At 41.7% G+C, this 21969-nt stretch overlaps 1 protein-coding gene across 1 annotated transcript in view; it reads right to left on the bottom strand.

Annotated features, from left to right (window-relative positions):
* Window positions 1-21969, bottom strand: part of ATP10A (ATPase phospholipid transporting 10A (putative)) — a 352646-nt gene that overhangs the window by 11079 nt on the left and 319598 nt on the right. The window contains exons 11-15 of the mRNA XM_007945983.1: window positions 14161-14289; window positions 13950-14076; window positions 9901-10085; window positions 6439-6766; window positions 3422-3498 (exon numbers count right to left, since the gene is read on the bottom strand). Coding sequence (XP_007944174.1) covers window positions 3422-3498; window positions 6439-6766; window positions 9901-10085; window positions 13950-14076; window positions 14161-14289 — 846 coding nt within the window. The remainder of the gene's footprint in view (window positions 1-3421; window positions 3499-6438; window positions 6767-9900; window positions 10086-13949; window positions 14077-14160; window positions 14290-21969) is intronic.

The raw sequence follows: 21969 nt of genomic DNA, 5'->3' as shown, positions 1-21969 counted from the left end.
TTAAAAAAAAAAAAAAAAAAAAGTCAATAGGACAATTCTCTAGGTCAGCAATATGTCATAGGATTTATGTAATGTTTCAAATATATGTAACTGATGAGTTTTAAAAGAGTTTGCTTTCTTTTTTCCATATTTTCTTAGCAAGTCAAATCATACAAGATATATAAAGTTTCTCTTTCTCAACATCTCCTCTTACCCTCTATTTTATTCATCCAAATTGGACTATGGTCTCAACCCAAAGATGAACCACAGCCACTCCTTTTATATGCATGGGGAGAGGCAGCTGGCTATCTTAAAAGATGTATTTTAACTCTTCCTTCCCAGGAGCCCCCAGGAATGGCATACCATGTAGCCTAGTACCAGGATAGCCTCAGCAGGGCAATGGGCAGGAAGCAGGAGGAAATGGGATAGCAAGTGCTCTTCACAATGTCTGGAGGTAGAAGCTTTTCCTTATCTTCATTGGGCACTGTGCTCCACACAATTAAGCTAAGTGACCCAGACAAAATGCCATAGAAGTGACACCTCTGTCCTCAGAGTAACTTAAAACCTACCATATACTGAATGTTTTCATTTGAAAAACATCAAACTAAATGGAAGGAAAAGATAGATTTCTGCCTATCTTTGGATGACTAATCCACATTAAAAAAAGTCAATCTACTGTTAAAATTCAACTGATCTTCCTATATTGAAATAACAACTTGACAAGAGTGATATTGACCCTGCTTTGAAACAAAATAACATCATTATACACCCCTGAAAAGTTTGAAACTTTATAACATCTATTTTTCAACAAATGGTTAAATATTTCAAAGGAAATAATGTCTCTATACCTCTTCTTATCAACATACAAGGGTTTAAAAGAGTTTGTATATTCTTTAATCCATCTTCATTTATTCAAATTCAAGTAATTTGCTAAGACCCTACTTTTCCCAAGCACAGACTTGGGGACACAGAGACCATCAGATTCATTCCTGTCTTCAAACATGTTAGTCTAAAAGTTCATTCAAAAGGAACAACTGTTAAAAGGAAGTTAATGGGTCTACATTGCAGACCTCTAGGAGGAAGGTTGGGCAATCCTACTTCCGTAGTGATACTGCCTCGGAAACCCAAGGAGGGGTCGCTATGAGTCGGGTCTGACTCGACGGCACATAACAACAACAACAACAACAGTGCCTAAGGCACTTGACTGCTAAACAGAAGGCTGGCGGTTCAAACCTACCATCCACTCCTCGGAAGGAAGATGGGGCAATCTACTTCTGTAGTGATAATGCCTCGGAAACCCAAGGAGGGGTCGCTATGAGTCGGGGCCGACTCGATGGCACGTAACAACAACAACAGGCTACTTTTGAAAAAGAATCTCAAGCCCTTGAGATTGCAGACAAACTCTCCTGTTGAGGCCTAAAGAGCTCTTTGGCCTCTGCCACTCCCTCCTTCCTCCAAGTCTATGCCCTAACAGTCTTGCTCTTTGTTAATGTGGTTCCTGGGTGCTCCATGCTAGGTTAGACCCTCCTGTGAAATACTCTTTCATAGCACTTATTACAGCTATGTTTATTTTTGTAAATATAAACTACTTATCTTCTGGACTTCTCTGGAAGTTCCATGAGAGCCAGGATGGCTGATGTGTGTCACTCTGTATCTCTAGTGCCCACCAGCACCTGGCCCTAGGGAGTGCTCAGTAAACATGGTAGACCAGATGATCCAGGTGGACCGAGGTTCTCAGGGATGTGGGACCTTCTTGCCTTTCTAGCTCCCTGCTGGGGACCACCTTCCCACCCTGGCTGAACTAGGGACTCTTATTCATCCTTAGTGACTCAGATCCAATCGCAAGTGTTCCTGATATCACCACATACCACACATACCATCTCCCACACCACAGTGTCCTTCTTTTGCTTATTGTAATATAATGAAAGTGGTAGAATCATCCCACCTTGATAACTTGAGCACTTCAAATAGTCAGAAGAGGCATTAATCTTATCAATATCACACATAATACATGCTCAATAAATACTTAAGGAATGAAAGAAGTGTTGCTTTAACCACCTGCAGAAACACCCAGTACATCCAACCCTGGAGTTACACCATTCAAAATTGCACCTCTGGACTGGAGTATAGCAGTTCAGGTGCACCTACCACCTTTTCAAGACTCAGACAGTGAACCCCCATGGCTCCTAGCCTCCCTTCCTGAGGAGGTAGATAATGGCTGAAGCTGAGGCCCCTCCCAATCACATTCTCAACATCAGCATCTTGGGTTGAGATTTACATACTTGGTGAATCCCTTACAATGCAGCTCACAGGCACTGCCCCAGTCAGACTTTCAGTACAGGGAGAGGGAGCTACAGAGGCAATACTAAAGATGTCAGAATGAATTAAGTAAAAACTTTGTTCATTCATTCAGCAAATGTTCCTTGAGCTTCAGCCGTGTGCATGCACTGTGCTGAGCACTGGGAAGAGACAGAGAGGAGTTAGACACAGACTCCACTTTTGTTGTCATGAACAAAAAGCACATGCATAAGAACATCACATAATGACTCAGGTCAGAATGAGGGCAGTGGGAGAGTAAGGGAAGTGCTAAAGATGGGACAGGGGCAGAGCCATAGTACTCCGTTTGGAAGAACCCATCTACTTGTAAAATTTAGTATCAAGTAAGAAAATTAATGGGCTTTCACAAGTCTGGCACAGATTAAGTGCTCAATACACATTTACTGAGTGAATGAATGAATGCATCAATCAATCAATCAATAAATGGTAGTTAACATACTGATTTTTAAAAGAAGATATTTGGATAAAGTGTTTTCTGAAGTCTCCACTGAGTTCCAAAATTTTGTGATTCAAATTTAATCAAATGTTGGAAATTATTTTAATATTATATTCAAAAGAAGTGCACTTTTAATTAGCACATTTGTTCAATTTCTAGATCTCATGTTAAAGCAAATGCAAAATGCAAGCTGGATTTCCATGTGAGTCACAATAGGTACCCTCTTTTATGGTGATAACAGGTTCTAACTGTGCTACAGAGATGCCCAGTTTTCAAATGATATGGCTAGTGTGCAGAAAAGTAAAAAACAACAACAAAACAATGCCTCCTAAGGATGGCCAGGGACAGCCAGAGAGAAACAATGATCAATGACCTCCCTGGTCTCTCTCTGTACAAATATTTCACAAAAAATACACTCGTAGACAAAGGTACACCAGTTTATGGAACATCGTTACATAACTATGAAGAGCAACATTCCACCTTATCCTCTACCATCTATCAGCTTACCAGATGGTATATGAGTATCAGTTACGTTTCAGGCCAACTCTTTAGCTTAGTTGGACAGAAACAAAGGGAGGCCAGGTGCTTCTTCCTTTAGTGCCTTCAGAGAGGAGATGGTCTGACAAAGCAAGAGCCTGGGTCATGTTGGACAGACTAACTGATGTTTACCTGCATGCCTTCCTGGCCGGAGATGCCCACACCCACATCAGCTACCTGTAGCATACTGACATCATTGGCTCCATCTCCTAGAAACAGCAAAGGCAGGAGAAAGCATGTGAGTGAGATACACAGAATCAAACTGGGTTCCAAGAGTCCCCATGGGGCTGAATGCTGGGAAAGGGTAAAGGGAAGGATGGCAAAGAGACAGTACAGTGTTGATCCTGGTTAGGCATTTGTAGCAACCATAATGTAGGGTTTGTAACCACTTAAAGAGGTATCAGAACACTATCATAACACTAGCGCTGAGCTAACTTTTTATGTAATAGTCACTCTACAGTGTTTGCCCACATTTCACTACCCACTTTATCATGGAATCTGTCACAATGAAAGCTGCTATTCTCATGTTCCTCATTATTACAGTTACAGGATTACTCTCAGCTTCACCAAAGTTCAGCTAAGTACAACTCATACTCACATGAGCAGTTTTCTAAACTGAACACAGGAAGGGAAATTTTGTCCCATAAACTGCAGAGCTCTGCTTGCATACCAGCCAGCTGATTAGCTATTGTGTCACCACTGGATCCTCTGTGCATGTGCTAAAGAAGAACTTCTGCTTATTCAGGAAAGCTGCTGATAGAAACTGTTTAGGAGTATAGGGCATAGGTCAGATTCTTGGTATTGTTGGGGAAAGACAGGCAGAGAAATAAAGGAATATCACTCAGCAATAGAGACCTTTCTTGGCACGGGGCGGCAGATGACTCAAATCATATAACACATCACAGGTTGCAAAACTGGTAAAAGGTGCAGATATACAGTATCAAAATGACTCATAACTTGGCTACAAGGTATCTCCTACCTGTGGCTTTTCTCTCCTTTACTGGGGTGGGCTCAACAAGGGTGATAAGTTGAATTGAATTTCTGGGGAGCAATAAAAATCTCTATGGTGTTTCCCAGAACATCTATTTCAAAAGGAAATATAGTATGCAGCAAAGCTCTCTACAATACAAACACTGGACACTGAGGAGAGGACAAAAGCAGTGCTTAAACTCATGTTCAAAGAAGTGAGATAAAATTTTATAATTGGATTGCTTTTCCTTCCTCTTTTGAGATTATATATACATACATACATACATACATATATATGTATATATACATACACACACACACGCACACACAACTATCCTTCTCCTTTTATCCAGCCAAGGCTTTATTCTACTTCTTAAATGAATACTAGACTCTCATAATTAAGTGTTTGCACCAAGGGCTGTGCAGTGCTGAGAATGTGGCTTATCACTGTCTCTCACTCCAGCCTTACAAGGCAGATGACATCCATACTTTATCACTGAGGATGCTGAGCTCAGAGGAGGACATGGATGGCGAGTAGACTGAACAAAGGAGATAAGAGAGTGCAATTGTATCACTGCAGAGGGGGCCAGTAGGTCTACAAAGAAAAGCAAAGCAGCCTGCAGACACCACCTTTGTCAGAAAGCCTGAAGGTGACTCCAGGCATGTGAAGCAAAGATAGCCCAGGACAGCCTTCCCTGGGTGGTACCATCCCGGAGGGGCTGCCTGTCCTCCATCCAGCTGTAACAGGTGGCCACCGCTGAGCATTTGCACCCATCTGTGAACTCTCCTCAGCACTATCATGTCTTCCCAGCATTCACTGAACATATCTCCATGACAACCACACCAAGGCCAGCATCACTTTCTCCTCACTCTGATGGTGAACTCAGCTCGGCACTGGCTCTTCTGTCAAGGTGAGGTGCCCATTTTGAGGAGGCAACCTCAATTTCAACAAGGAGTGGTTGTCACAGAACTTTCGCAGAAAAGACTAATTATTATAGATTGAGGAGGAAACTTTATTTCAGTGCAAACTCTTATTAGGTATGGATTGTATTTTCAAGGAGATGAATTGTTTGCTCTATGGGGATCATGGTTATGACCTCTTTCTTTAGGCTACCTGCAATCTTTCCAGGCCCTGAGTAGGAAGTGGTGATTCTGAGTCTCTGAACCTATTCAAGAGCCTGAACCTGAAGCAGCTATGGACTGCAATGATACTCTGGACTGGACAACGGAAGCAGCGGACTGCAATTGCATTGTCACAGAGGGGCCTAGTAGGTCTGCAAGGAAAACTATAGATACACGCTCTTTTAAGTGACTGATGTAAAAATTAGCAGCTAGTCATTTCTTAGGACAAACAATTCTAGTATTATTAATCAAAATACTCAGCAAATTCAGCTGGCAAAAGGAATGAGAATTCTGATAACCACGAAGTACAGGTATAGGCAAAGATGTGAGGAGGAGCATGCACATATGTGTGTGTATATGTGTGTGTGTGTGAGAGAGAGAGAGAGAGAGAGAGAGACAGACAGACTTCAAGGATGGTAGGCCTCCAGAACCTTTCAGCATCATCCAGCCTTGGACTCCCAAAGGCTCAAGATGACCAGGACTCAGCTGCACAGGGTCCACCTGTCTGTCTAACTTGTCCTGGCCTTGTGCTGAGCTGGCAGTGTCCTGTGCTGCAGCCATGACTGCCTGTGACTGGTAGGTCTCTAGTCTTCCTGCTCCCAAGAAACACTAGAATCTCTGTCTTGTTAAATCAGCACCTTATTACTGAGCTTCTAAGATGTGCTTTGTAGTTTCTGTGTGGCATAAAAGGTTAGGCACTTGCCTACTAGCCCAATGGTTTTGGTGGTTCAAACCCACCCAGAGATGCCTTGGAAGACAGGCCTGGCAATCTGCTTCCAAAAGGTCACATCCTTGAAAACCCTATGGAGTACAGTTCTACTCTGTGCACATGGGGTCACTGTGAGTTGAAATTGACTTAATGGTAACAATAAAAAGATATACTTGCAGCTGTTGTTACTCTATATGCTGTACATAGAATGTGCTGCCTGTTTGATCACACTGGATGTGATTTTTCAAATGGGAAAAAGCGAGACAGTGCTCTCCCGTCTTCCGTAGAGACTGGAAGAGGATGGATAGGTTGCAGTACATCAGAAGATGGCAGCAGGTACAGTACTTGCCTATCGCTAAGGTCATAGCCTTGAGCTTGCTCCTGACCAGCTTGACCACCATGCTCTTCTGCAGCGGTGTTGAGCGGCAGCATAGGACCGACCTGCACTGCCTGGCCAGGAAGAGGAACTTGTCCTCGAGACTCTTCTCCAGGGCATAGGCCAGACTTCTCCCATCTATCACAAGGCTCAGTCTGGGGCTTGAGGTTGTGGAGACAGAGGGCTGGCAGAGTGGATAGAAGGCCACACTGATGTTCCCTGAGGTCTTCTCTGGAGCACTGCTGGAGCTCCTGGACTGCACGTACTGGAGGCACTGGTTCAGCAGGGCTGCACACGCTTCCTGAAATGGCAGGAGGGAAGCATGCACCAACCCAGGCTATGCTGCTGCAGACCCATATGACCCCTCAATGCCTCTTTAAATGTGAATGATTCCAGCCACTATAACCAGCTACAACATCTACTGTCCAGAAGGCCTTCCTCTTGATCTAAGAGTTTAGTTGAAAAGGACAGTGTTCCATGTGGAAGAGAATAGGCTGGCCTACGTGTCTGTAAGAAGCCACCTTATCACCCTTCGTCCAGAGCAGAGATGGAGGTGGTGAGGTGGACACACTGGGAGCCCTGACCATATTATTGCTGAATTCCTGGTTGGTTGGGCTGAAGAAGCCTATCAGCTGCATTCCTCTGCAGCTCTCTGAGGTCCTTACTTAGCCCTTCTTGCTTACTACTGTGATGACAAAATAGAGCACAAAGCTCTTTTATACTCATAATTATGACTATTCTATAAAGAAATGTAATATCAGCCTTCTCTCTAAACTCTCCAGTTCCACCAGGAAAATGAAAGTGTTTATTTTTATTTTTATTTTTTTAAGGCATAATTACTAGGGTTTTTAATTAGAAATGCCATTCCAAAACTCATTACTGGATCTGAATTCCAGAAAGAACAGGAAAACCTGTAGGGCAACCCATGGCAGGCACCTGGGTCAGGAGCCAGAGATGCAAGAGGGACAACTCTTCTAGGACAGAGTGTGATTAAGAAACAAACACATTGCAGGGTACTCAGGGGTAAATCCCCCATGGATAGTAAGCCCACGAGTTTAGGGACAAGGTCCCCACAGCACATTATAGAAACCCAAGTGTGCTCAACAAGCACGTAGTGAGGGCCTCTTACATGCAGAAAAGGAGCTCTGGTGGCATAGTGGTAAGGCATTTGGCTGTTAGCCAGGAAGTCAGTGGCTCAAACCCACCAGCTGCTCTATAGGCAGAAGATGAGTCTATCTACTTCCATAAAGACTTACAGCCTTGGAAACCCAATGGGTGTCACTATGATTTGGAATCAACTCGATGGCAGTGGTTTTTTTTTTTGTTGTTGTTGTTGCTGTTGTTTTAATGAGAAAAATGAGTAAGTCTAGAGAAAAAAAGACTAAGAAGACAAGCCACTCCCCCTGGGGAGATAGGCAGACAATGGGCACACATACCCATGACCACAGTTAAGTCAGAGACTTGGATGTGCAAAAGTGCTATTGGACAAGGAGAAGGAAAGACTGACTTCCAAGAGGAGAGGAGTGGGGAAGCAGTAACTAGGGAAGGATTTAAAAGGAATGTAGGGTTTTACTGTGTTAGTGACCATAAGTTCCCTGGTCCTAGCACAAAGCAAATGCCATGGATGAGTTCCAGTTCCAGGTAAGATGGAGTCAACACATATCATTCTGCCTCTCTCACTGAATAAATCCACAAAATCTTGACAAAATTCACAGAGCAGCTACTTGAGGACCCTGAAAGTAAACAGTAGCAGCTATATTGGGGAAGAACACCAGAAATCTAACTACCACTAAACCAGTGGTGAGTTTTCCATTTTACCATACTATCTGTAAAGTATGGAGAGAGAGAAAAAACTCTATAGTATTTATTTTTTTCTCTTGAGCATTACCCCTAGGCAATTTTGCTCTGGCAGCAGCAACAAAAACAGCAGGCTGACTACTGCCAAAGATTTGAAGGGGATGAATCTTCACAAAGAAGCTGTGGTCCCAAGAAGGCAGGATAGCAGTTGCTTTTTCTCTTTCTGTCCTCCCATCATTTGGCCCTGGGTACAGACATAGAGCCAGAAAGTATGAAGTGGAGCAAGGTAACTGAAATCCTGACTTCTTGTGAGAAGACAAGAAAGGGAGTCCTGGAGTATGGGAAAGAAGAGTTGAGGCTTGGCTAAATAACTCCATAATGTTAATGAATTTTGTGTTCACCTGCAAGCTGTGCATGCATGGACAGAATCCTAAACAGTATAAAAAAGACTGAGAATTGAAATAAGAAGCAGACTACTACCCAGGTTCCAAACAAGTGAGACAGATTCTAATAGCACTACAATGGCTTGCATAACAAAACTGATACTGAAAACAATATCCCAAAGACTGGTCAAAACATAGCCTGAGCACAACAAGATTGATTATCTGCTTTTAAAAAATATCAATATTCTCCATGGAATTTAAAATGATCCAGAGTGCCAACATATTCCAAATGTCCATGATACAATCCAAAAATTCTCAGCATAAAATTAAAGAAAAAAATCTCAATTCATGTGGAAAAAGACAATCAACAGAAGTCAGTGCTAAAATAACACAGACGTTAGAATTATATGACGAAAACTTCAGAGTAGGCAGTATAAAAATGCTGCAAGAAGCAGTAGTAAACATTCTGTAAAAAAAAAAATAGGAAGATAAAAGGTCTCAGAAAAAAAAAAAGGAAAATATAAAGAACAAAATTGAAATGTTAGAAATGAAAAATTCCTTAACCATAATAAAAACAAAACTCACCGGATTTTAAATAATTTATGTAGATATTCTGCCCTCAGAGAGGTGGAATATAATTCTCCAACTTATATGTGTGAGCTTTATATAGTGATTTTCTTTCAAAAAGTACAATATGAAAAGGAAGGAAAAAAGAGTAACTTTACAGTGGAGAAACCTGATAGACACTACTTCTGTAAGGTCAACATCAACAGTGATAAGTCATGTTGATAGTATGTACCTTTGACAAGATATGAAGAAAATGACACTTTACCTCTGTCGTATTCTTCCTAAAAATCTATCATGCTAGTCTAATAATGCGAAAAACATCAGGTGTCCTAATATAGAGACATTCTACAAAATACTTGACCATGACTCCTCAAATCTGTCAAGGTCATAAAAAACCAGGAGAGTCTGAGAAACCATATCAGCCAGAGGAGCCTAAGGAGATATGATGACTAAGTGTAATGGGGTATATTTGGGAGAAGCAGGTTGAATTCTGCATCAGCACAGCTCAGGTTTGCACTCTGTTGATGGGCAGACATTGCTGCAAAGGCCTTACCTTCCAGTGCAGTGAGAAACAGTTTCTAAGGTCCAGAACACAGGTTCAAAGAGAAAGTGGAGGCCACCACCTTGCTCATAGTATCTGCCCCAAATGGTATTCTATTGGCCAAGGGTGTCACCAAATTCCATATACCTGGGATTCAGCGTTGAAGGTAATGACGTCTTCATCCTGATCCAGCAGTTTGCAGGCATAAGCAATGTTGATGGCTGTCTCCTGTTTGTCGCCGGTGAGGACCCAAATCTGCAGGCCTGCTTGCCGCAATTTTGTGATGGTTTCAGGGACTCCATCTTGCAAGCGGTCTTCAATGCCAGTAGCACCTGATGGAGTGCACCAGGAAGTAAGTGAGCCCTTCCTTGCCATACTCTAGACTGTGGAGCACTCTCAGGCCTGACCTGGCTCTGCCTCTGTCCATTCAACCCTGTAAGTACCCACTTGATGATAGCAAGCCTTGTTTCATGACTCACTCTGTCAGGATATCAGTGGCAATTCAAACAGCTCATTCAAGGTAACACAGTTGAGAGCATATAGGAATAACTGTGAGTCCCTGAGTACCTTTCTCTGTTCTTACAACAAAGTATCTTGGGATTTCCCCTAACATCTTATTGTAGGGCAGTGGTGTTTCAGTGGGAGAGTTCTCACCTTTAATGCAGCAGAACCATGTTTTATTCCCACCCAATGCAGGTCATGTGCAGCTACTACCCAGGGTTCAGTGGAGCTTCCAGACCAAGACAGACTAGGAAGAAAAGGCTGGCCATCTACTTCCAAAAAATTGGCCAATAAAAACCCTGTGGATCACAATACTGTGATGCAAAACCAATCATAGGGATGACACATGACTGGGCAGTATTTTGGTCCATTTTGCACAGGGTCACCATGAGTTAAGGGCCACCTTGACAGCAGTACTTGACTGCTGCTAACATGCTATCAATCTCTGTAGCTCAAAGAATTTTACATATAACTTTAAAACCAAATGGAAAATATTATATTCTAAGGGATATAAGTATTTTCAAAAATTTCCCATCCTATACAAAGCTTCTGGTGAATTAAATCTAAAATATATGTTTTCCACCATTAGCTATCTACACAGACTCATATTGGATGATTATTCCTTTCTAAAAACCAAATCAAACATATTGACATCGAGTCAAATCTGATTCATAGCGACCCCTCCTTGGGCTGCTGAAGCGGTACCTCTTCAGAAGTAGATCGCCCAACTTCCCTTCCGAGGAGTGGCTGGTGGGTTTGAACTGCCAGCTTTCTGGTTAGCATTCAAATGCCTTAGGCACTATGCCACCAGAGTTCTCAATTGGTCCTTTAGGGCTACGTTATCCTGTGCTTCTTCCACAAACAAAAAAAAAAAAACATAAGAGGTAATGTTCTCCTTGTACTGGTCTCCAGAGCAAGAAATGCAGAAATGTGCTCTCTAGATCTACCTACTCGACTCGAAGGCACTTAACAACAACAACAACAGGCCTACCTTTGCCCTCTAGGCTGTTGAAAAGCTAGATGATTAAGCTCTGACTTCTGGCTCCAGAAGCCCAAGGGTAGCCCTCCTATCAGTTCTGCCTCTCTATGCCAGCCTGCCCCCTGTGCTGCAATGGCCTTTCCCCTTTTCCTCCTAGAACAAAACTGGATGGTAATGGGGGAAGGAGGGGGTGGTGATGGAATCATTTATATATATATATATTTTAACTTTTCCCTGAAGTATAACAAATAAAGAAATGCACAGTTCTTAAATAGTCTGCATAATATACTTTTACAAATCACAAACCTTTGTAACCAGCCCTGAGCTCAAGAAACAGAACATCTCTAGTTCTCCAGAAACCCTGCAGGGCAAGTGGCCTCCCTTCTATCTTCCAGCTCACACTGGTGCTGTATGTTGGGTCCAGGCTTCCTCCCAAGGGAATGAACCTAGAAGGCTTGGTAGGAACTTAGGAAGGGCCCAGAACAGAAGAGAGGATTGTGTGTCCAAGCTGCTCTCTGCTCTGAACCCTACTAAGATGGAATCCCCATGGGCAGGAAACCAGGATGGTGCATGGGCCCAGACCTGCTTAGGAACATAGTCATTCAGTGCTCCGTGCTGCCTATGAGCATGTCCTTGGCCACTCTGGCAGCTGGGAGGGCACCTGGCCTTGACATTCACTCCCTCCCCAGCACTCTGGCCCTAGCAGTGGGACAAAGCATATACACTGGCCTCTGACTGCCTACCTTCTAGAACCTACAGAGTCAACATCTTTCCACTCCTGATAAGTGTGGACAATCATGCCTTGTTCATACTTTGTCATATGAATTGTTCATATTGTCATATGACAATAATAATGATTATAGAATAGTAACAGTGGCTAACCTTGATTATTACTGACTAATTGCCATGCAAAAATTTTCCCAACTTCCCTGTTATGAATTGAATTGTGTCCCTTCTTCGAAAATCTGTTGAAGTCGTAAACACTGTACCTGAGAAAATGGCTTTGTTGAAAATACTGTCTCTGATGAGATTATCAGTTAAGTTAGCACTCTACTGGAGTAGGGTGGGTCCAAATCCAATTTGCATGGTGTCCTTGTAAAAGAGGGTAAGAGACACAGACACACACAGAGGAAGGAAGGACTATGAAAAAGGATCTATAAGCCATGGAACAACTGGGGCTACCAGAAACTGGGAGAGACAAGAAATGATTTCCCCTAGAGCCTTCGGAGACAACACGGACTTGCTGTTTCCCTAAATTCTGACACCCAGACTTAAGAAGTGTGACATAATAAACTTCTGGTGTTTAAGCCACCCACTCTATACTATTTTGTATAGCAGCCCCAGGGCACTAACACACTCCCTAAGATGTTGCTACTAAAATTATCCCCATTTTACAGATGTAGAAAGCAAAGGTTAGGGAAGTAGAGTTAAGGAAAGTTTGATTCCAAATCTCATGCTCTAAACTTCCAAGCTATACTGTCTGCTTCTATTATAACTCCAGTGCTTAGTGAGTATTGAATTGAAACCAGTTACCCTCTCCTTCAAGAGACTGTGGTTTTCTGAAGAAAGAGTCTTTAGGCTACTCATCCAGGGCCACCAAGAAGGGAGGCTGACTGATCAGCACAAAGGGCACTTAGTGTCCTTCTACTGACCCTCACCCATAGAATTGTGTGAGGTTGAATAAATCACAGGATATTACCCAACTTAGAAACAGCTGTGAAAAATATGTCACATTCAGAATGACATATGACATATAAAGGATCAACAAGTCTAAGGCAACAGCCCTTTCTTCAGCTTTCCAAGGTAGCTTATTTGTAATATACCTTCTTCTCACTTATTGACTATCTTGTTACCTGACATTTCGTATTTACAACAATAGTAAAAAATCTATGAAACTATTGCCCTGAAGTTATTTTTAATCCTTAAACAACAAATATCTCCTGAAGTTTTCTTAAAACTAAACAATAGTTTAGCTTAACTAATAAAGAATGTCTGCCTTGAGCATCATGCTCTTTTAAGACCAATCTATATGGGATCAAATTGACATCAACAACTTTAAAGATTAGATAGGAAACTAAGGAATTGGTGAGTTTATGCTAATGAGGGAGGAACAACTTGGAAAATGAGGGTGAGAATGTCTGCACAACTAAAAGAATGTAATCACTGTATCTGAATTGTACATGAAAAAATTGTTGAATTGGTATATGTTCTGTTGTGTGCATTCTCAAAAAACAAACAAAAAAATAAAACAAACTCTTTTTAAAAAGATAGAAAACATACTAACATGAACAGGAACTATGGACATGTTTTAGTAAATTAGCCTGCTTTCTTTTTCATCTAAGGAGAATTTGAGAAATACTCCTAAGATGCAATAGGCAGTAGTTTCTGGGGTCCAATATTTCCTCTTAATTTCCTGGGATGTGGGGGAAAGCAATGGTTGTTGAGAAGCTTCATCTCACCCATGCTTTTTGGTAGGAAAGTGATGCCTGTGATGCTGCTGCCAGGCAGAAATTAGGGGAGGTGGGTAAACCACTGGCATGATGCTTGCCATGGCCACACACAGTCCCACAGAAGTAAATCACCAGGAGGGCGGACACAAGATAGAGGTTGGTTTGTTAATCAACCTACTCAGCAATGGCAGCCCAGCCACTGACTATAGTCTGTCCCTCCCTACCATAGTGGGCCATTCTCAGAATGCAGAGATTAGCATAGTTACCCAGGAGGTGCAGGTTAGTCTCCAGGCTGATGGCTGACTGGAAGAGGAGTTCCTCACGGTTATCCAAGGAGGACTCTGCTTCCATGTGTCTTTGTAACCAGCAGGCATACTCCTCCTTACTTAAGACCTATTAGAAGAACCTAGTTAGTGCTATCAGAGACATGGACCCAGCCATCCCAGGAGCCAATGAGAGGTGGCAGCCCTTACTTACCCTCTTGGCGATGCACAGTGTGCGCAGGCCTTCCACTGCATATAGGTTGAGGTAATTCTGAGTTTTGTTTTGGATTTTCTTTTGATGCCTTCCTCTGGAGTCATCTACGTGGGAGTACAAACAGAAACACTGATGAATGAGAACTACAGAGCCAGAGTAATGCCCTCAGGCTGCCTCTGAAGCCTAGGATTCTACAGTTATTGTTGTTGTTGTTATGTGCCGTTGAATCAGACCTGACTCATAGCAACCCCTCCTTGGGTTTCCGAGGTGGTATCACTATGGAAGTAGATTGCCCAACCTTCCTTCAAAGGAGTGGCTGGTGGGTTTGAACTGCCAGCCTTCTGGTTATCATTCAAGTGCCTTAGGCACTATCATGACTCTACAAGGAGCTCTCTTTTTAGCAGTGTGGTTTATACAGCTTTCCTTCCTCTGAGAGGGCACAATAATGCCATTGCACTGGGAGGCCTCCCAGACAGTATGGGCCCCAGGTTCTGGGAAAGTGATCTTGCCCATCTTGCCTCTGGTCCAACTCCCCACGGAGAATGCCACATTTTTAAATGTATTATTTTAGAAGTCAATATATAAGAAGTTCTGGTGGTGTAGTGCCTAAAGCATTTGATTGCTAACCAGAAGGCTGATGGTTCAAACTCACCAGCCACTCTTTGGAAGGAAGATTGGGACATCTACTTCCATAGTGATACTGCCTCAGAAACCCAAGTTAGGGTCACTATGATAGGACCTGACACAATAGTAGTGAGGTTTGTTTTTCTGGATTATTTGTGTGTGTGTGTGTGTGTACATATACACACACACATATATAATTACAATTTTATTCTAATTGTGTTCTTCATTTCCTGAGTATGTTTGTGTACATGTGCTTGTGTATATATATATATGAGTGTGTGTTTTCATGACTGATAGTTAGGAGACAGGAAGTAAGTGGGGTAGAGCTATAAAAAGCATTTGGAAATATTATAATTGCTACAATATTTCATCATCATAAACCAAAAAGTAGGCTCTTAAAAATAGGTGAGATCTAAATGAAATATCCACATGTAAAGTTTCTGAGAGAGAAAAAAACAAAACAAAACAGGTGTACACTATTTATCACTCAGATACAGTTTTATAATAATAAGAGGACCCTAAAATTAACTTAGGCCTCCCAACATGAGATGGTGGCTATGCTAAGATTTGAGACTAAAAACTCCATTTTAAAGAAAAAATAACTTCTGGGTGAAGAAATGCAGCCTGCCGTTTCTGTGACTTTCAACTATACCTCTAGAAAATTACTTCGTGAACAATTTTAGAGAAAAATGTGATTTTATTTGCTTAATATTGTTTAAGAATCCACCCTGTTCAGGAAATGGGTTCAAAACAATTATTGTAACAGATGGTTAAAATAAACCTTAGAATCATGCATGCCCTCCATCCAGTCATGCAAGGAGGGTCTTGTGATTATATGGCAGCCAGATTCACCCAATTTTGTAACCATTATCTAAATGTCAACCAATCAATGAATTTGTATTGAAGTGTCTTGTATTTCTTATAAAAACTCCCTGAACTGTCCTGTTCTTGGATCACTTAGTTCAGAATCCTCTGGATCTTGTTATTCTCAATTTGCAAGTTGCTTTACCTCTCAATAAGAGCTCTTTACTTTTAATTTTAACCAGATTCTGCCATTTTTGCTCAACAACAAATGTAAACAAAGTCATAGCAAGGGTAGCAGTAAATGTTGACAAGGTGAAGTGAACAAACATGTTGAGTAAACCTGTGAGAAGACACATCCAGCATAAAAGGTGTCCATGTTGTGCTTGGAACACAAAAAAATGGAACTCCTATATCAAAACTAGGGATATTCAAAATATCAGGAATCTAGGGTGAACTTGGCACCATGAAATGCAAAAAATACAAATACAAAGTATTGGGATAAAAATTCTAATTTGATTTGGTCTCTTCAAATATTATTTGAGAAAGAAAATAAAGACTTTTGCTCCCTTTAACTGACCAAGAGATTTAGCTGCCAGCTACTAGGCATTCCCATACCTGTACCCTTTTCTGTTTTACCACCTGGCTGCTGGCTACCTAACCACTGGGAGCTGACTTGAGATTTAAGCTTCACCAAAGCCTGGGTCCTGGCAAGGTCACATACCTCCCCAAAGCCATTGTTTCTTCAGCTGGGTCAGCAAACCTGAGGTGGAGCCAAGAGATACAGTCATTCATGCTTATTATAAGGATGTTGTAAATGAGGTATTTAGGAGCTTGGAGGAATAGGCACCCCCTACACACACACTTCCCTACCTCATTATGGCTGGTGGCAATGTTGGTAAGTGAGGCAAGAATTTTGATGCAATTAATTACACATGCATTTCACAAGAGCATCCTTGGTCCCTGTGATTTACTCCAACCACTTTCAACAAGGTTAGAGGATGATCACAGAGCCAGAAATGTCTATGTGACTGGATTTTTCTGAAGTTTAATTCGTTATTTGCAAATAGTGCACATGTTTTCACATAGAGGTCAAAGTAAAAATGAGCTGTTATTTAAAAAAAGAACTTCAGCAAGAAGCATATTGTGGTAGTTAAGGTTATGTGTCAACTTGGCTGGACTTGGTTTTGTGTGGCTAGGCAGTTGGATGTAATTATTCCCCATGGTGAGACTGGTAATCAGTTCCATGGTAGAATCTATTGAAGCAGTTGAGTAGCTGCCTTAGGGATGTAGTCAACTTCCAGTATTTAAGAAGAGGCACTGAGAAAGGTTTGCAGCTTTTTGGCATGCTTGGACCCTGTGTGTAGCTAAGTCTTCATTTAGCAGCCGGCCATGCTTCTTGCCGATCTTGGACTATCTCTGGACTTGAACTAATGGCCTGCCATGTTGTTTAGTAATATTGGGATTGTGCCATTTTATTTGTTGATCTTGGGTTTATAAGCTTCAGCAGCCAGCAGGCGACTGAGTGAAGAAATGCCTCTAGCTCCAGTGGACTGGGAGCAAGAGGCAGAGCTGAAGCCCAAGGTTGACGGGCTTTCACCCAGCCCTTAGAGCTGGCACTCTGAACTCGGGCTTCTAGCCCCCAAAACTTTAAGAGAATAAATTTGTTTGTTCAAGCCATCCATCTGTTGCATTTCTGTCAGAGCAGCACCAAGCAACCAAAAAATATGTCTGGCTGTTTCTAGTATCCTTTATTGGAGTTCCTGTGGTGGACTCCAGGGCAACTGGTTAAATCACACCTCTTTAGCCTTCAGGGGCAGTGTTAGCTGTCTGCCATTTGGCTTTTGTCCATACATATCTTAAAAGTAATAATCCCCCCTAATGTAAAAACTGAATACTTTGTGTATAATTCCTGTATGATGATGGATACCTTCAGGACCATCCCATGGCCTATATGGCCCTTCTAAAGCCTCTGTCTGGGAAATCACTGGGGTCTCTGAATCTCCTGACTCTTGACTTGCCCAGTGTTTACATGACTCTCATATCAAAACCCAACTTAGTATACTGCTCAAAAATTCCCAGAGGAAGTGGAAGACTGAAATAAATGGTTTATTTATAATTTGTCCCCATCAATGTATTGGCTTTAGTAATGTGAGAGCTATAGCAATATCCAGCCATCCATCCCTTCCATGTGCAGCAGATTTCAGGCTCTGCTCCTCCTTCTTTGCGGCTCCCTCAATATTGGTTGTAAGTTTCTCTCAGGGACCTCCCCAATTCCACCTAGATGGTAAGCAGAGATGCTAGTACAAGAGCAAAGCTACCAAGGGACAGGTGTGGGGCAGGTGTGGGAGCTACAGGGTTGCAAACCTACCCAGGGACCCCACCTGACATTGGAGTTGACTCTGAGTTAGACAACGGGGGCAGTGCTGCCACCTTCCCACAGTGCCCACAGACGCTGCATGAGGGTCCTCTCTGCCTTGCAGACACTGCACAAGAGGTCTGGAGGGTGTGTTCCCTGTGGACTAGGCTGTCACTTACTGCCCCTTCCCTCTGTCCCTTAGCAGTGGGGAACAGGTACAGGTTCCCATAATGTTCTTACCACTCTGGCATATTGTGAGAAAAGCAGAGACAGTAAAGTGAGTAGTTTATAATGCTAAATTTATTAAATTTGAACAACAACAACAACAAAAAATCACTGCCGTTGAGTTGGATCTGACTTACAGCAACCCCTCCTTGGATTTCTGAGGTTGTACCACTACAGAAGTAAATATCTAAAGACATACATTATTTTGCAGTGTCCTAATATTAAGGGGTAGGTGAGATCAGAGTACTAAAATATTTTCTTTTATGAAATATTAGTGAGAATTTTTAGTAAGGTTTTTTCCTGGGTTTGTGATTTTTTTTTTCACTCATTAAAAAAATGCTCTGTTTAGTATAGTATCATCAATTGCCATAGTACCCTTGGTTGCTTCTGTTTCCTCTGCAGTGTGTTTGTGAGTTCTCTCTTACTGCCTTTTCCTTGCCTTTGCACACAGAACTGGTCCCTATCTTTTATTTTATACATACCTATGGTATTGGGTAAGGGGTCCATCACATTGTCTTTAATGCAAGGCTGTGGGTTAGAATTGGGTCTCTGGGTGGTACAAAAGATTAAAGTACTTGGTGGCTAACTGAAAGGTTGGAGGTTCAAATCCACCCACAGGGGCTTTCTGAGAAAGCCTTGGCAATCTACTTCTGAAAAATCAGCCATTTTAAACACTATGGGCACAGTTCTACTTTCACACATATGGTGGTGCCAAGAGTCAGAATTGACTAGAGGGCTACACTTTTTTTGTTTTCTTTTTTCCTTTTGGTAGATTATGACAATTGGAATTGTTTGCAGTAGAAAGGAACCTTCTGGATAATTGTCATAATGAATTGCAGAATAAAGCCTCTTAGAACGCAAAACTGGCACTTTAACTGGGTTTGTGTTCACTTAGGGAGGAAATGCAACGGAGCTGAAAGGAAAAATCCTGCTCTTCACTAGGTTGTCATTAGGCAAGTTCTTCTAAACTATTTTCAGAGATAAATTTTAAAATTTAGCTTAGCTGCCTTTTGGAGGTGGCAGTCCTCTAATGGGGAAATGGACTGCCCACTTGCAAACATCCCCAAAGTGCTCTCCCACAGAAGAATGGTCCTAAGCTTGTTGCTCGGAGTTCCTTCCTTTTGTGTTGAGATTATGGGCCTCAAGGACTGGTGTTACTACTCCCTCATTCTGTCCCAGAGCTCAGGAAGGGCTTATGCAGTACATGGATTTTCACAGTGACTTGTGCTGTTCCCAGGATATGGCAAACTGGGCAGCTGCTTGCCTGGCCACACTGGGGGTGCCAGGCAGCTGGAGTGCATGAGGTCGATCACTCATCTGTCATCAGCAGTACCCACTTCCCTCCTCACTTCTCTTCCCCAGAGGTGGGATGTGTAGTTTTCCCATCCTCCCAATAAGGAGGAAGAAAGGTACTACCAGGTTTGCTTCACCAGTTCAGGTGAGCACTTCCCTCCTAAGTCCCAGAGGCAAATATTGTTGGAATGACATGCTGGTTCTTCAGGAGGCTCAAGTTCTACCCACTATAGCCAGTGGCTTCAAATTCCTGTATATCCAACACAAAGTTACATCAAAGTCTAGAATATAGATGAAATCCACATGGAGCTGTTCTGCCTGAAGCCAGAGCAAAAGGTGGAGTGGGGGTGGGGGACCAGCAGTTTCAACTGCAGGTACTCCAGATCCTCAGAGAGACACAAACAGGCTAAAAGCCAGAGCCTGGGCCTCAAAGCTGCCCTTAGGTTCAGGAATCACAGAACAGGAAGAAACCTTCCAAACCTTCTGGTTAGAATTACATAATCTTTGAGGTTCTGGTAAGATGGCAGAAGAGGCAGACAAACTACACAGATGGTCTTCAACAAAGAAAAGGGGAACAAATTAACACAGATACAGAAGATAACCCTGGAGCCCTAAGCTTTGAAAGGAAGTGTACAGATGTGGACTAAATTCCAACTAGGAGAAGAACTTCCATGAAAACACTGAAAAAGGAGACACACGGAGCTGCCATCTCTCAGCGATCATGACAGCCCAGACGCTTGGATATTGCCAAGTGGTGTTAGAACCTAAGAATTAACCTAAAAATCATATAACATGATTCATAAATATAATGAGCTCAGCACAGAAAATTATATGGAACAAAGAAACCAGGAACCCCATGAAAAAACACATGACAAAATGACAGCAACCAATTCCTATTTATCGATAATTACACTGAATTTCAATGGATTAAATGGACTAATCAAGAGACAGAGAGTTGCAGAGTGGATAAGAAAATATAATCCATCAATATGTTGTCTTCAAGAGATACACTTTAGGAACAAACACAAATATAGACTAAAAATCAAAGACTGGAAAAAGATATCAAGCAAATGGCAACCAAAAAAGAACAGGAGTGGAATATTAACTTCTGATCAAATTAACTTTAAGAAAAAACCACCATACAAGACAAGGAGGAAAATCATATAATGATTAAAGGATCAATTGAACAAGAAGTTTTAACCATAATAAATATCTATGGACCCAATAAAAGAGCCCCAAAATACATAAATCAGACTTTAACGGAATTGAAAAGGCTAATAGATTACTCCACAGTCATAGTAGGAGAATTTAATACATCACTTTCAATCAAAGATAGAACAACTGGAAAGAAACTCAACAAAGATGCAGAAAAGCTAAACAATACAATCCACCAACTTGAACTTATATATCCATCTACAGAGCACTTTACCCAACAACAGCAGGATATACATTGTTCTCCAGTGCACATGAAGCATTCTCCCAGATTGACCATATGTTAGACCATAAAGCAAGCCTTAATAAATACAAAAACATCCAAATATTGCAAAGCATCTTCTCAGATCACAATACTATAAAATTAGAAATCAATGGGAAGATCAATGGAAAAAGAGAAAACACATGGAAACTGAACAACACCCTTGTTAAGAACAATTAGGTAACAGAAGAAATAAAAAATGAAATTAAAAAATTTAAAGGAAACTAGATGAATGCCACCTTCTAAAAATTAAATTTTTTATGTGCTTCCAAGGACATCTTCAAAAGAATCAAAAGAGAACCTACAGATTGGGAAAAAATATTCAGCAATGACATATCTGACAAGGGAATTATCTCAAGGATTTATAGAAAACTCCAACACTTCAACAACAAAAAGGCAAACAATCTAATTCAAAAATGGGCAGAAGACATGAATAGACACTTCCCCAAAGAGGATATTCACATGGCCAACAAACACATGAAGAAATGTTCATGATCATCAGCCAAATGCAAAGCAAAACAACAGTGAGATACCATCTTGTCCCAGCACTAGTAGCAAAGTTCAACAAGACAGAAAATAACAAATGCTAGCAAGGATGTGGAGAAACTGGGACCCTCATACACTACTGGTGGGACTATCAAATGATACTACCTCTGTGGAAAGCATTATGGCGATTGCTGAAAAAGTTGGAATTAAAAATAACTTTGACCCAGAAATCCCATTACTAGGTATATATCCTAAAGAAGTAAGACCCAGGACAACAACAGATATATCCACACCATATTCATCACAGCACAATTCACAATAGCCAAAATATGGAAACAACACAGGTGACCATCAACAGAAGAATGGATAACTAAACTATGGTACATACAAACAATGGAACATAATGCAACCCTAAAGAATAATGTATACAAAACCCTGGATAGAGTTCTAGCAAGATGGCGTACTAGGCAGAAGGATTGCACAGACCCTCTTCAACAAAGAAAAGGGAAACCAATTAACACAGACACAGAAGATAATCTTGGACCCC

This window comes from Orycteropus afer, unplaced genomic scaffold, assembly GCF_000298275.1.
Source record: "Orycteropus afer afer isolate SDZICR_OR568_19922 unplaced genomic scaffold, OryAfe1.0 scaffold00146, whole genome shotgun sequence".
Classification (NCBI taxonomy): domain Eukaryota; kingdom Metazoa; phylum Chordata; class Mammalia; order Tubulidentata; family Orycteropodidae; genus Orycteropus; species Orycteropus afer.
The sequence above is the reverse complement of the archived record's forward strand: the minus strand, read 5'-3'. Positions and strand labels throughout refer to the sequence as shown.